Source organism: Culex quinquefasciatus, chromosome 2 (assembly GCF_015732765.1).
Source record: "Culex quinquefasciatus strain JHB chromosome 2, VPISU_Cqui_1.0_pri_paternal, whole genome shotgun sequence".
NCBI lineage: Eukaryota > Metazoa > Arthropoda > Insecta > Diptera > Culicidae > Culex > Culex quinquefasciatus.
Window position 1 is genome coordinate 188617439 of NC_051862.1, and position 15230 is coordinate 188632668.

At 35.4% G+C, this 15230-nt stretch overlaps 3 protein-coding genes across 7 annotated transcripts in view; 1 reads left to right on the plus strand and 2 right to left on the minus strand.

Annotated features, from left to right (window-relative positions):
- LOC6041615 (rab3 GTPase-activating protein catalytic subunit) overlaps positions 1-15230 on the plus strand; it is a 302640-nt gene that overhangs the window by 110360 nt on the left and 177050 nt on the right. The window lies entirely within an intron of this gene.
- Positions 1-15230, minus strand: part of LOC6035256 (leucine-rich repeat-containing protein 4C) — a 274948-nt gene that overhangs the window by 107491 nt on the left and 152227 nt on the right. The window lies entirely within an intron of this gene.
- LOC119766588 lies at positions 5005-6555 on the minus strand. The gene is made up of 3 exons (XM_038251427.1): positions 6376-6555; positions 6205-6315; positions 5005-6131 (listed from the first exon to the last, which is right to left on the minus strand). Exons 2-3 carry the CDS (start codon positions 6205-6207, stop codon positions 5763-5765), a joined length of 372 nt encoding a protein of 123 aa, XP_038107355.1. The 5' UTR covers positions 6208-6315; positions 6376-6555; the 3' UTR covers positions 5005-5762.

Here is a 15230-nt window from a genome sequence, read left to right on the forward strand (position 1 = left end):
GTAAAATCGCGATAACTCGTGATGTTTATTAATAAACCCCTTATGTCTGTATATCAAAATTTTTGTAATTGTCTGCTCTACAACTTTGTGGAACATTGTTACACTCAAAAAAATAACCTGCAAAGTTGGATAAAACACGAAATTTTAAAATGAAAAATTTTGTTCGAAATGAAAAAATGACCCTTCTGGGTATGGAGATTCGAAAAGTACATTAAATTTCCCATAAAATGACATGTTCCAAACTTTTTTACAGTCAAGTAACGGAAAATGGGAGAATTTTTAAAACTTTTTAGTGTTTTTTCGATGAAAAATACGTTTTTTCGGAATTCTGAGTACGCCATCAAATTGGGCGTCTAATTTTACATAAAAGTCCATTTGACATCAAATTTCTATCTCATCACCGTTTCAGGCTGCAAATTATTGAAAAACACCTCTTTTTCGCATGTTCAAAAATGGAAGGGGTCGTACCGCCCCTCCGTCACGAGATATCAAAAAACGGACCTCGGATTCGTGATCAGGGACAAAAGTTACTCCTTAGGACAAAGTTTCACGCAAATCGAAGAGGGGTCGGGGCAACTGCTGTGTGAGTTGGCGGAGAATTACCCATGAAACCTTGTCCATGTATTCATGATGACCAAATATGCCGTTTTGCATCTTTAGTTTTCTCATAAAAGTTTTAATGTAAATATTTGAATAACTCGATTTTCTGATCGATTTGGTGTCTTCGGCAAAGTTGTTTGTCATGATTAGGACTATTCGGGAAAAAAATGTTAGATTCAAAATTTACCCATTTATCAAATGACTTTATCACAACATTTTTTTTGACAAAACATATACTACAGTCCAGCCTCGATTATCCGATGTTTCGATCATGCGAGTTCGATTATCCGATGTTCGATTATCCTCAGGTTTGCATGGGACTTCGGATAGTTGAATCACAAACAAAAAAAGAATTTCGTGATTTTTTATTTTCTTACTTTCAACATCAAATTCGAGCAACTCCGTTTTAGTTAAATTTGAATTGTTGAATGCCTATTAAATTCGAAAATGTATTTTTTCAATGTTTCGTCACCGCCATTTTTGCCGCCAGCTTGGATTAAAAAAATTGAAATTACTTCAAAGTAGCTTAGGGGTAGTATTTAAGCTCAACCATCAAAATAATACAACAGCAAAGAAAATTCGATTCGATTATCCGAAGTGAAATTTTGCCAAGGCCTTCGAATAATATTTTTATTTTTCTGGTTGGTTTCGTATAGAACAGACTCAGACCAACAAAATGTAGATGACGGTTTATAATTTCTTTTTATTGTATGATTTTTGTATAAGCTGTCAAGCCATAAATTAATTCTTAAACATATTTTTATCATTGAAAATAGTGTCTTTTACATTTTATGTAAAATATTATTCAGAACCAGATCAATTTTCAATAAATGTTATATTTTTCGGGAACTCCTAGGACTTTCTAGGATATTGGATCAACAATTCCCATTTTCCGGGATTTTTGTTGCCATGGAAAATTGGACGCTCAAAGAAGCGCATAAACCATCCTTACACGGAACAAAATCCGGTTTGCGGAATCGCAAACTTTGTTTCCGATTTGCTCTAAAAATCGCAAATCTCGGTTTCCACCCGTCAGCAGGAAGCATTGCTTCCGATATCGCAAACGATGATTTTCGATATCGCAAACGTAACGTAGTAACGCCTACCCCGCCAAAAGCACGCAGCACGCAGCCACTTCAATATTTACCTTTTTGAATTGACCGTTTGTTGCCGAAATTTTATTGGAAATAAGAAGAAGAAGAGTTTTTTGAGTTTTCATTTCTTTATTACATTATAAAACTAAATCAAATAAATTCTGTACGTGGGTCACTAAGGGATATCAATTCTATCGAGTTGTGTGTTGCTTTTGAAAGTTTAGTCAAAAACACGGACCAAGCGTCACCAGTGCGGTTCGAAGGAGTATATTTGCAAGATCCGGCAGGACAAACCGGCCTCGAAGTCCGTGATGTAGCTGGGAACTCCTGGGCGCCGTCGCCGCCGTTGGCACGTTGCCCCCCGTGACGTGAATTCGGTGCTAGCAAATGGAGGAGTAAGAGGCGTGGCCGCTGTGCACTCGTTGATGCTCCACTTGCACTTTGTGACCGGCACCGTTTTGCATTAAGTGCAGCAGGTTGTGCGAGTTCTGGTCGACGCCGGCGGCGAGGACACCTGGATAGATGTGCTGCTAATAACGGTGCAGCGTGCTCGGACCGGCGATCTGGTTGATTTCCGGCGCCGTACTCTGTTCCATGGAATCGCGCAGCGCTCCGTTTTGGAGGTTGTTTTTGTTTTCCTCTTTGTGACTTTGGGAAAGGTCAGGTTAATGCCGGAACTGGAAGCATCTGGCGCCACACGAGGCAACGAAGGCGTCCTTAGCTGAGTGCCACGTTCGGGATTCCAAATCCGACCTCCATCTCGAGGATCGATTTGAGCGGAGCGGCCCGCAATAGAAGGCCGTCCGCCTTGAACGGGTTCCCTCATTTTTTACGCCCTGCGGGACAGTATCTCCGCCAGCAGTCGGATCAAATTTAATATTTAAAAGTAAAAAAAAAAACCATCCACATTAACGACCCCCAGGTCTCTTAAGTCTCTATTGAAAGTTTCTGCTCGAACATTGGAGTCCAAGTTTCTCCAAGGAACCTTCCACCCCGGGATTCGAACTGACGAACTTTGGATTGCGAGTCCAACCACCGCCAGCAATTCCACCGGAGCAGGCTAGGTTTAGAATTTTAGAATTTTAGAATTTTAGAATTTTAGATTTTAGAATTTTAGAATTTTAGAATTTTAGAATTTTAGAATTTTAGAATTTTAGAATTTTAGAATTTTAGAATTTTAGAATTTTAGAATTTTAGAATTTTAGAATTTTAGAATTTTAGAATTTTAGAATTTTAGAATTTTAGAATTTTAGAATTTTAGAATTTTAGAATTTTAGAATTTTAGAATTTTAGAATTTTAGAATTTTAGAATTTTAGAATTTTAGAATTTTAGAATTTTAGAATTTTAGTATTTTAGAATTTTAGAATTTTAGAATTTTAGAATTTTAGAATTTTAGAATTTTAGAATTTTAGAATTTTAGAATTTCAGAATTTTAGAATTTTAGAATTTTAGAATTTTAGAATTTTAGAATTTCAGAATTTCAGAATTTTAGAATTTTAGAATTTTAGAATTTTAGAATTTTAGAATTTTAGAATTTTAGAATTTTAGAATTTAAAATTTTAGAATTTTAGAATTTTAGAATTTTAGAATTTTAGAATTTTAGAATTTTAGAATTTTAGAATTTTAGAATTTTAGAATTTTAGAATTTTAGAATTTTAGAATTTTAGAATTTTAGAATTTTAGAATTTTAGAATTTTAGAATTTTAGAATTTTAGAATTTTAGAATTTTAGAATTTAAAATTTTAGAATTTTAGAATTTTAGAATTTTAGAATTTTAGAATTTTAGAATTTTAGAATTTTAGAATTTTAGAATTTTAGAATTTTAGAATTTTAGAATTTTAGAATTTTAGAATTTTAGAATTTTAGAATTTTAGAATTTTAGAATTTTAGAATTTTAGAATTTTAGAATTTTAGAATTTTAGAATTTTAGAATTTTAGAATTTTAGAATTTTAGAATTTTAGAATTTTAGAATTTTAGAATTTTAGAATTTTAGAATTTTAGAATTTTAGAATTTTAGAATTTTAGAATTTTAGAATTTTAGAATTTTAGAATTTTAGAATTTTAGAATTTTAGAATTTTAAAATTTTAAAATTTTAGAATTTTAGAATTTTAGAATTTTAGAATTTTAGAAATTTTAAAAATTTTAGAAATTTTAGAAATTTTAGAAATTTTAGAAATTTTAGAAATTTTAGAAATTTTAGAAATTTTAGAAATTTTAGAAATTTTAGAAATTTTAGAAATCTTATAAATTTTATAAATTTTATAAATTTTATAAATTTTATAAATTTTAAAAATTTTATAAATTTTATAAATTTTATAAATTTTAAAAATTTTATAAATTTTATAAATTTTATAAATTTTATAAATTTTATAAATTTTATAAATTTTAAAAATTTCAGAAATTTTAGAAATTTTAAAAATTTTAGAAACTTTAAAAATTTTAAAATTTTTAGAAATTTTAAAAATTTTAGAAATTTTAGAAATTTTAGAAATTTTAGACATTTTTGAAATTTTTGAAATTTTTGAAATTTTAGAAATTTTAGAAATTTTAGAAATTTTAGAAATTTTAGAAATTTTAAAAATTTTAGAAATTTTAGAAATTTTAGAAATTTTAGAAATTTTAAAAATTTTAGAAATTTTAGAAATTTTAGAAATTTTAGAAATTTTAGAAATTTTAGAAATTTTAGAAATTTTAGAAATTTTAGAAATTTTATAAATTTTTGAAATTTTAGAAATTTTAGAAATTTTAGAAATTTTAGAAATTTTTGAAATTTTTGAAATTTTAGAAATTTTTGAAATTTTAGAAATTTTAGAAATTTTAGAAATTTTAGAAATTTTAGAAATTTTAGAAATTTTAGAAATTTTAAAAATTTTAGAAAGTTTAGAAATTTTAGAAATTTTAAAAAAAATTGAAATTTTTGAAATTTTTGGAATTTTTAGAAATTTTAGATATTTTAGAAATTTTAGATATTTTAGAAATTTTAGATATTTTAGAAATTTTAGAAATTTTAGAAATTTTAGAAATTTTAGAAATTTTAAAAATTTTAGAAATTTTAGAAATTTTAGAAATTTTGAAAATTTTAGAAATTTTAGAAATGTTTAAAATTTAAGAAATTAAAAAAAAAATAGAAAATTTCATTGTTTTCCGAAATTTTAGAAATTTGAAAAATTCTGGAAACTATAGAATTTTTAGAAATTTTAGAAAATTAACACAATTTAAGATTTTTCAAAATTTTAGGAATTTAGAAGTTTTAGAAATTTTGTCTTCGTGCGGGGATCGGTTGCGGTGCTACTTCTTTTTCCACTAGCTGTGCTTGTGTGACGGAGACGAAGAGGAGATGCCTCCGGTTCCGGATGTGCCTACTGTGGCGGCGTCCACCGCAGGTAGAACTTTCACGGCGCCCGGAGCCTGATGAGGAGAGTCGATGGTTGCTTTGGTGGCTCCAGCGATTCATTAGAGGTCGTTGTCAACGTGATTGCCGATCCGAGAAAGTGAGCGTTTCTTGGGAACTTTCGGAAGTGAGTGGTTCAGGCTCCGTTGCAGCCGGCTCCGCGGGAGCTTTCAGCTTCTCCTTCGTTTTTTTCCGGTTTGACCTCTTTGGGTTTGGCAGGGGGTTCCACGATCTACGGAGCGGGTTCTTCCTTTGGCTGCTCGGGCTTCTTCACCGGAGAGTCCGGGATCTCGGTGACTTCAACCTTGGGTTTGATGTCCTCCTGCTTTTGGAACCTCTTTGTCTAGGGAAGCCGGTTCGGTGACCTTTTTTTTGCTGCCACGCTTGACCGGTGGTGCGGCCGCCATCGTCGTCAACTTATCCACCGAAGTTTTCCCTGCGCTAAGCTTTTCCGCCAGTTCCTGGTCGATTTTCGGGATCTCCAGCAGCAAATCTTCCGTCTCGATACCGTTTGCCGCCGCTACCGCCGGGTCGTTTGGGTTGTAAGGTTGGCGCAACACACGACGGAGGTACTCTCCGGGGACTTTTCAAACTCGGGCGAGGGCATGTGTTACGGGGCGATGATGCCGCCCTTGCTGTTCCGGGTTCGGGACATTACGGGGCTTTCAGCAGGATCACGTGCTCGGGGCCGGAGTCGTCCGATTTGTCGCACTCGGAGCACTGTCAGTTTGGACTTTTTGATGGTGCCGCGTGGGACAGCCGAGGTGGTCGTACAGATGACAGGTGTTGCAATTGGCGAGAAGGTGCTGGTCGGCGCAGCACAGATTCCGTACTCGATCAGCAGTACTTCGCTGTTCTACTTGCACTGAGTGATGCGGATTTAGCCGGTGTCGTCTTGCTTGCCCTGGGCGATGAGTTTTGGAGTGGGAATCCGACGCCGGTTGAGCGGGCGTTGAGCTGGGCGTGTTGTTCACTACGCTGGGATTTGCGGCCATCGGTGGAACTGAAGGGGGTTTCCCGATCTGCCCAATCGGGATCGGGGCCTTGTTCGGGCAAAGAGCGTGGATTAATTAAAGTTAATTACAGATCGATCAGGTTCAAAGCGAACTTTCTCACCATTTCACCATTCTCCTCTCGAACAGCCGCAGGATGGCAGCGCGGGAGTCGATCGATCGACAACAGATTGTCCGTCCCGCTGCCCCGCTGGATGTCTTGTTACTTTTCGTTCTGTAAAATAAAATGTGAGGTAAAATTACAATAATCTTATACAGAACAAATAGTACTTACTATTCCTGGATCCATTTTTATCCCATAATATTGGCCACCGCAGAAATACGCTTCGAAAACGATTTTTGTGGCTTGTTTATGTTTTGCGAGCGGTGCGCTCGCAGCTGATTCTGACACTCTGACAGCGTAACGCTTTGTGGCTGCGGCGGTCTAAACAAAATTGCGCCGCAAACATGGTGGTTGCGGTTCCGCAAACAGTTTGCTCCGATATTGAAAACATTTATTTCAAAATCGAAAACATTTTTCATGATTTTGGAAACATGCATTGTTTTCGAATTCATCGCGAAAATTTTTCGAATCCGCCGACCGGATTTTGTTCCGTGTAGTGTCCTGAACATATGAAAAGTTAAATTTGATACAGTAAGTAAACTTGATTTATGAAAAATATGATTAAACGACAATATTGGTTAACGAAACAAATCGCAAAAAAAAAAACAACTCCACCAAAAAGCACTTGAAACATCCTTGCCAACATAATCCCACTATTTCACACAACCAACCGATAAACCACTAACAGTAGTAGCATCACCGTTCACAACTGAATGGATTCACAAATATTCACAAAAACGTGCCCATAAAACATTCCCACACACACTCTGCCAGACGACCATCATCACCCGGGTTTTCAAAGAGGATTCCAGCCACTTTTTTATGCTCTCACCAACCAACAAACCACAGAAATGCCATTAGAAGCTGTTATTGTTTTGTCCTTTTCTGCTTGCTTGTTTGTTTGGACGAGTGAGACTCAACACCGAGCTTTTCCAATCTGAGTGTGTGTGTGTGTGTGTGTGTGTGTGTGTGTGTGTGTGTGTGTGTGTGTGTGTGTGTGTGTGTGTTTGTGAAATAGTAGCACCCTGGACCATAGTGTCTCGTCACTATCGGAGCAAATGATTTTCTTATGCTTCAATTGTACCTTTTGCACAGCTTTGCACAGTGTTATATACTAAAATGTACAAAATCAAAATAAACAATTAAAAGTAAATAAAACAAGATACTTAAAAGGTAGTTACTAAACATTAAAACTAGATTGCAAAAATAAAATCAGTCAGAATTAACATAGCAAAAAGATATAACTAGAATCCAAGATATTAGGAAAAACTTCCAAATAAACCTGAATTAAAAATAACTTTTTTTTCATGAATTTTCTTTTTCACTACAAATTTCTCATTGTTGCCCAGACAATCCAACAATCACAAAACGAAAAAGAATACCCTGTCCAGCTTTGGCCACAACTCGCTCGGAACAAAATCTACCGCTCGTCGTCGCCTGGGAAATTCAATTTGAATAATTGCGACACATCGTTTCCCGCGCAAACATCAACCCCACCCCATTCCGTGGGGGGAGGACAAACCACTTGCCTATCTACACTGGTGATCTATCATCACCACATTTTTTATGAGCAGTTTAACTTGGCACTGGGTGGCATAATTGCGATTATGAGCGCGACTGTTTTTGTTACTTTTTTCTCACCACTTCTGGACGCAGAAAAAAAAATAAACTGCGACTCTTCTCCAGCTTTTTTTGCGTTGTTTTGTTTGGTCTCTCTTTCTCGATTAGCGAATGCTTGCCAAGAGAAGAGTTGGTGATTGTTTTAGTCACAGACTTTTTTTTGTCACGGTGTGCCAGGGCGGGTGGCGGAGGAACTTTCGTAACCGCAGCATCAGAATTATGAAGGATTGCGCGAATGGTCTGGTCTGGTCGAGGCTATAATGTGACAATGGCCAAACGGTCACCGCCGTCGCGACGGAGGTTGATTTGGGGTGGCCCTCGGTGAAAAAGTGTGCCGATTGTTTAGCTGGGAGAGGGTTTTGCAGTGGGTTAGTGGTTGGCAAATATCAGTAAGCCGAGTGGTTAGAATATAAATTATGGTTCAATTGTTTGTTATGGCAGGTGAGTTTTGCGCTGTGATTTGTGAGAAAGTACTTTTTGAAAGTAAGACAGCTTGTTGTGACGTTGAAAGAGAATGTCAACTTATTCCTGATGTGGGCTTTATGCAGTTTTTAATTGATAAATCAACTTATGATATGTTAAATGCTTATTACTTTTTAATTTGTGTTTCCAGTCAATAATTTTACTCAATTGTATGGAGTCTAATCTTATCGATTTTTTTTGCAATCCGTTGAAACTTGTTACATTTCCTTTCATTCTCGAATGACGATACAACCACTTCCGATCTGAAAAGTATCCATTTGAGTGCTAGAAAGTTCAACTTTTTAACACTTGTATCTTGTAAAATCTACAAGATTTGTAAAACTTGTAAAATTGAAACTGTTCGATACTGTTTCCTAAATCCGACTTAGATATCTTGACGAAAAATAATATTTATGCAGAAAGCGAACGCTTAAGAGCGAGTTTTTCACCAATGTGTAACAGGTCGTATCGAGGTGCTCCGATTTGGATGAAACTTTCAGCGTTTGTTTGTCTATACATGAGATGAACTCATGCCAAATATGAGCCCTCTACGACAAAGGGAAGTGGGGTAAAACGAGCATTGATGTTTGCGGTCCAAAAAAACATCAAAAATCTTAAAATTGCTCGCATTTCTGTATAACTTAATCAATTTCAACTCTCTTAGATGCTTTCGAAAGGTCTTTTGAAGCACTTTGAAATGTGTCATAGACATCCAGGATTGGTTTAACTTTTTCTCATAGCTTTTGCAAATTACTGTTATAAATGGATTTTTTTTAAAACCTTAATATCTTTTTGCCATACTCTCATAGGTCAAAAGTTTAGGGAATTTCATGGGCTATAAGCCTACGGTATTTACTTTTGGCCAATTGCGGTTTTCTCATAGTTTTATTTTTTATTTTTCTATAACAAACATTTTACAACGTTAGTTTTTGCCCTGTAGACTTCCATAGCGACACTTTTTGGTCTCAATTTTGTCATATTCGGAATCCTCGAAAAATTTCACGTTAGTTAGAAGTATTGGAATTACAAATTTTATTCAAAAAATAATTAAATAAAACATGTTTGTTCCTAATCCAACAAATTGTTTAAAAAATATTTGAATTTATTCTTAATGGCTTTTATCCAATTAAATTTACAACTCCAATACTTCTAACAGATGTGAAATTTTCCGAGGATTCCCAATATGACCATATTGAGACCAAAAACTAATGTTGAAAAATGTTTGTTATAGAAAAATCAAAAAACTATGGGAAAAACCGCGATTGGCCAAAAAGTTAATACCATAGGCTTATAGTCCATGAAAATTCCCAAACTTTCAACCTATAGGAATATGGGTGTTGGAGGCTATTGCAAAAAGATATTAAGGTTTTAAAAAAATACATTTATAGCAGTAATTTGCAAAAGCTATGAAAAAAAGTTAAACCAATCCTGGATGGATATCTATGGCAAATTTTAAAGCAGGGGTGACCAAAGTATGGCCCGCGGGCCAAACGTGGCCCGCGAGGTGTTTTTTTTTTGTGGCCCGCGGACTCATTTTGAACGTTCTTGTAAAATTTCCCGTTGAACACTTGTAAAGTGATTTTATAACTCAAGGTTTATTTTAATCTTTTTTATGCTAACTTTTTTTTTGTATAAAACGAATGATTTATTCAAATTTTGATTCCCATTTTGCGACACAAACATTTAGTTCTAAAATCTTAATGGGTAATTCTCCGCCAATTCACACAGCAGTTACCCCGACCCCTCTTCGATTTGCGTGAAACTTTGTCCTAAGGGGTAACTTTTGTCCCTGATCACGAATCCGAGGTCCGTTTTTTGATATCTCGTGACGGAGGGGCGGTACGACCCCTTCCATTTTTGAACATGCGAAAAAAGAGGTGTTTTTCAATAATTTGCAGCCTGAAACGGTGATGAGATAGAAATTTGGTGTCAAATGACATTTATGTAAAATTAGACGCCCGATTTGATGGCGTACTCAGAATTCCGAAAAAAACGTATTTTTCATCGAAAAAAACACTAAAAAAGTTTTAAAAATTCTCCCATTTTCCGTTACTCGACTGTAAAAATTTTGGAACATGTCATTTTATGGTAAATTTAATGTGCTTTTCGAATCTACAGAAAGGTCATTTTTTCATTTAGAATAAAATTTTTCATTTTAAAATTTCGTGTTTTTTTCTAACTTTGCAGGATTATTTTTTAGAGTGTAACAATGTTCTACAAAGTTGTAGAGCAGACAATTACAAAAAATTTGATATATAGACATAAGGGGTATCGTGATTTATAGGGGTATCGTGTATTATCGTGATTTTACGAAAAAAAAGTTTTGAAAAAGTTGGTCGTCATCGATCATGGACGTTCATGGTCACCCGCGACAGAAACGGACGACAAAACAAAGAGAAACGCAAAAAGTTACTTTTTCAAAACTTTTTTTCGTAAAATTGCGATAACTCGTGATGTTTATAAGCAAACCCCTTATGTCTATAAATCAAATTTTTTGTAATTGTCTGCTCTACATCTTTGTAGAACATTGTTACACTCTAAAAAATAATCCTGCAAAGTTAGAAAAACACGAAATTTTAAAATGAAAAATTTTGTTCTAAATGAAAAAATGACCCTTCTGGGTCAATGTAGATTCGAAAAGTACATTAAATTTTCCATAAAATGACATGTTCCAAAAATTTTTACAGTCGAGTAACGGAAAATGGGAGAATTTTTAAAACGTTTTAGTGTTTTTTTCGATGAAACATACGTTTTTTCGGAATTCTGAGTACGCCATCAAATCGGGCGTCTAATTTTACATAAATGTTTCTTTGACACCAAATTTCTATCTCATCACCGTTTCAGGCTGCAAATTATTGAAAAATACCTCTTTTTTCGCATGTTCAAAAATTGAAGGGGTCGTACCGCCCCTCCGTCACGAGATATCAAAAAACGGACCTCGGATTCGTGATCAGGGACAAAAGTTACCCCTTAGGACTAAGTTTCACGTAAATCGAAGAGGGGTCAGGGCAACTTTTCCCGATTTCGTGTGAGTTGGTAGAGAATTACCCTATTAATTAAAACAATTTCACACGTTTCAATATGAGTGAAACTAGTAAATATCGTCCAAACTTTCTTCAAAATGGAATTGATTAAGGTAGAAATCTGTAATAATTGCAAAAACATTAGTTTTCCATATTAATTTGACAGTATTGATGACCTTTTTTATGAACTGACCTTCAAACTGACTTTGCATTTAGAAACCTTCCCTCGGGATTCGAACTCATGACAGTTGGATAACGAATCTAATTTGATAACCATCTGATTAAAATGTTAAATTGGGGAAATAAGGCTGTTGCAAATATTTTACAAAGCTTTTTTCGACTAACCCTCTGTCCTACTGTGAAAAATTCTTTAAAAATCAGGGCAAAAATTATTTTTTTCAAAATATTTTAAAATATCAATTATTTTTAAGTGGAATTAGCAGAATTCAATTGAAATGCATTCCTTTGCGTTTCGAATCATTTTGAGCATGTTCGAATTTATTTAAAAATAAATTGAAGTTTAGTAAATTTTCGATAATCAGTTAAGCATTAAGTTTTTATTTCGATCAAATGTTTTTTTTGTCGAATCTTACAATTTTTGAAAATAATGATTGCAAATCGACTTGACGGATGTTTAAAACATATTCTTACATTTTTTCTCATTGAAATGTTGAAGTTCTGGTTCTTAAAGATTTTTTTCATTAGTTACACAACAAAGATAACATTACGTCGTTACATTTTTTTTCAGATTACATGTTACCATTTTTAACCTTTAAATTTTAATGAAAACACAAGTACATTCAACAAAATTTTTATTTTCATATTCCTAAAACAATAAAATCAACAACAGTGATCGAAAACTGTCATTTAGTGTTTTCTACTATTTTAATCAGAGAAAATGTAAAAAAAATAAAAAAAAAGTTTTAAAAAACTTCAACTGATTTTTTTTAGTGTTATAAATTCTAATAGTTTTATTTATTTAAAAAACCTTTTATGAATTTGGCCCGCAAAGTCATTCAAATTTGGCCCGGCTTCCAAAAACTTTGAGCACCCCTGTTTTAAAGTGCTTTAAAAGACCTTTCGAAAGCATCTAAGAGAGTTGAAATTGATTAAATTTTGCAGAAATGCGAGCAAGTTTAAGATTTTTTTTTATGTATTTTGGACCTCAATTAAACAAACAATTACCCAAACGTATTTCTTGGGCTAACTCTGCCTGAAAGTTTTTTTTAACTTTTGATATAAAAAGTGCAACTTTTTAGCACTTTTATCGAAAAGTTTACCTTTTCAGCACTTGTTTCGGATAGCTCTTCTTTGCAACACTTTTTTCAAAAAGCTCAAATTTTTAACACTTTTCCGAAGTGCAATATTTTTCGACATTCTGACATTCCCAGATTTATCTCGCAATCTGGCAATCCTTCTTACCTTGACGAATTTGAAGCATTAACTGACAACAAATTCAAGACTGAATGTGTTATAAAATACAAACAAAGATTTTAAACTAAACTAATTTGCGCATTCAAAAAATATGCATACACAACAAATTCAATAATCGCCGCTTTATAGCAATTGGTATTAGGAAAATATTAACGACCTTCATTAGGTAGTTCGACTTCAACAAGCTTAAATTTACAATTGCCAAAATCTCTCTCCGAAAAAATCACAATTTAAAGAGATGTAAACCTCGTGACTCAAAACTGTCCAAATATTTGCCTGCCCCTTGGTCTCTCTCCAACGTCCCCACATCCCAAGACAAACGACCGCATCCACCCGTGACGACCCCGGCCGCCATGCATTTCCCGAAGACTCCTTTTAAAAATGACTTTCGATAAGCCCGGCTCGCTCCGTTACTAGCCCCCCCCACCGATGGAACCATTTCCTCCTTCCTTTCACGTCTTTGGTGCTGACTGCCAGGAAGTATCCAATCCAGCCTCCAGGACGTCCAAGGGCGAATCCTTTGTTTCCTCACGGATCTTTTTTTTTTTTTTGGTCTGTCCCCGGGAGGAGCAGATATATATTGATCGAACTCGGTCATCATTCGCCTTAAGTGGGGCCTTCTTTGTGAGCGCACCCATTACCATATAACCGGGGCCGTTTCGGACACCCCCGAAGGGAGAAGAAATTTGGATGGCACAGTGGGACAGGCCCACGGGGCGGCGTGAGTGTGTCCGTTCTGGCCAATAATATTTGTGTTATCTTGGGGTTCGGATCTAGAGGAGGGGGACAGACTCGTTCTATAGCGTTTTTACTACTTTTGCAGGGTGTCTAGTACGTATTTTTTTAAAAGTTCATTTTAACTAAGGACTCGTCTTATTTTAATTTTGGTCAGTCTTTCTGATATTCCATTTTTGAATAAGTTAGTCACCATGGACTTTTCAGAGACTACGTATCACTTCAAACAAAGGATTCCTTTACTAGGTACTTCAGACAAGCCTGGGAGAGATCTATCCAGCAATGTAGAACGTCAGCAGATCTTCGCCACGAAGAAGAATCTGTGCCGGTCCTTGTTGCCTCAAAGTGTCCGACTCAGGAAGTGATTCTTCCGCAAGAACAAGGATGAAAGGCATTCGAGTCCGCCAGAAGCTGATGGTTAAGATATAATGGTCCAGATAGCGAGCGTTCTTACTACCGAGTGCTGTGCACAGTTTGGTGAGTTATGAAAAGTCGAGATTTTCATCGCAAAAGAAACACACTCCCCAAACCAATCACATTGTATCGTCCGTATACGAAAAGCTAACAACAGTTATCTTAACAGCATCTCTGTTCAGCTTTCCTCGTCAGAACACGGATTTCCCTCGGACAGCTTTCCACGTCCGCGCAGCCGGGGATAAGTTGGGGAAACGTGCGGATGCCACAACAAAGCTCTGGCGAGAAAATGCATTTTCCGATTAACGCGCGCGCGCGGGGGATTGTTGATACTCGTCTGCTCCTCGTCCGCACGAGATGTGAGGTGTGTTTTAAAATTCCGACATTTTCCTCGATCTCTTTCTTTTTTCTGTTATTTTTTTTTTGCCTCCCAGAAGACACGTGCCTTCACGCTCTGGCACGTGACGAGTCAAATCTTAAACGTTATGGAATCGGAATTTCAGACACACAGACTCACCAAACAATGTTAGCGTCCTCAGAGAAATTCTCTGAGATTTTGGAATATTTTTTTGTTTTGTATTTTAATCTGAGAAGCATTGAAAAAAATCTTGTTTATATCAGAAAACAACTTTTAAATTTCAATTCATAAAGCAAAAAAAAAAATAAACATGTTTTCCATAGAATTTTCCGTCACAGAAGTAGGAAATCAGTACCGGAAGCCATCGAGGAATGCCGGAGTGGGGAAAGTTTCCTGCACTGTGACGTTGTCCCGCCTTGGGGGGGGGCTCGGAGAAGACCTTCGATGGAAGAGAGACAACGCAGGACGCCTCACATAATACTTGCAAACCGATTATCGGTCGTTTCCCTCCTGGAAGTGGCTGGGATGGTGAGAGTCTGGAGAGCGGGATTAAAAACGGAGATTGCAAACCAAAATGGAGATTTTTTTCTTTCGTTTCTTGGTCCTCCAGGCAGAACTGACAGGATGCAGCAGGATATTCGATCCTGAACGTTATGAATAAATTTTTAAATTCTATTGTTGCGCAAGTGAATTGGGGGGTTTTTGTCACCGCTGTCGATGTGTGTCTGGGTGGGTGAGGCATGCAGATTTGCGTTGCACTTTGGAGCTTGACAGTGCCGCATGGTACGTGATTCGAATTGGTCCCCGGATAAAATTTCTTCACTCAAAGTTTTGAGTTTATGAAGATTTTAGTTTTCCCACAAGTGTTCTGAATTAGCATTATTGCTTTAAAATAATTTTTACCTAGAAACAAAAAATATTACTTAAATCAATTTTTGAGTTTGAAACGTCTTGAAATGGCTGTTACTTTTGATCCTTTT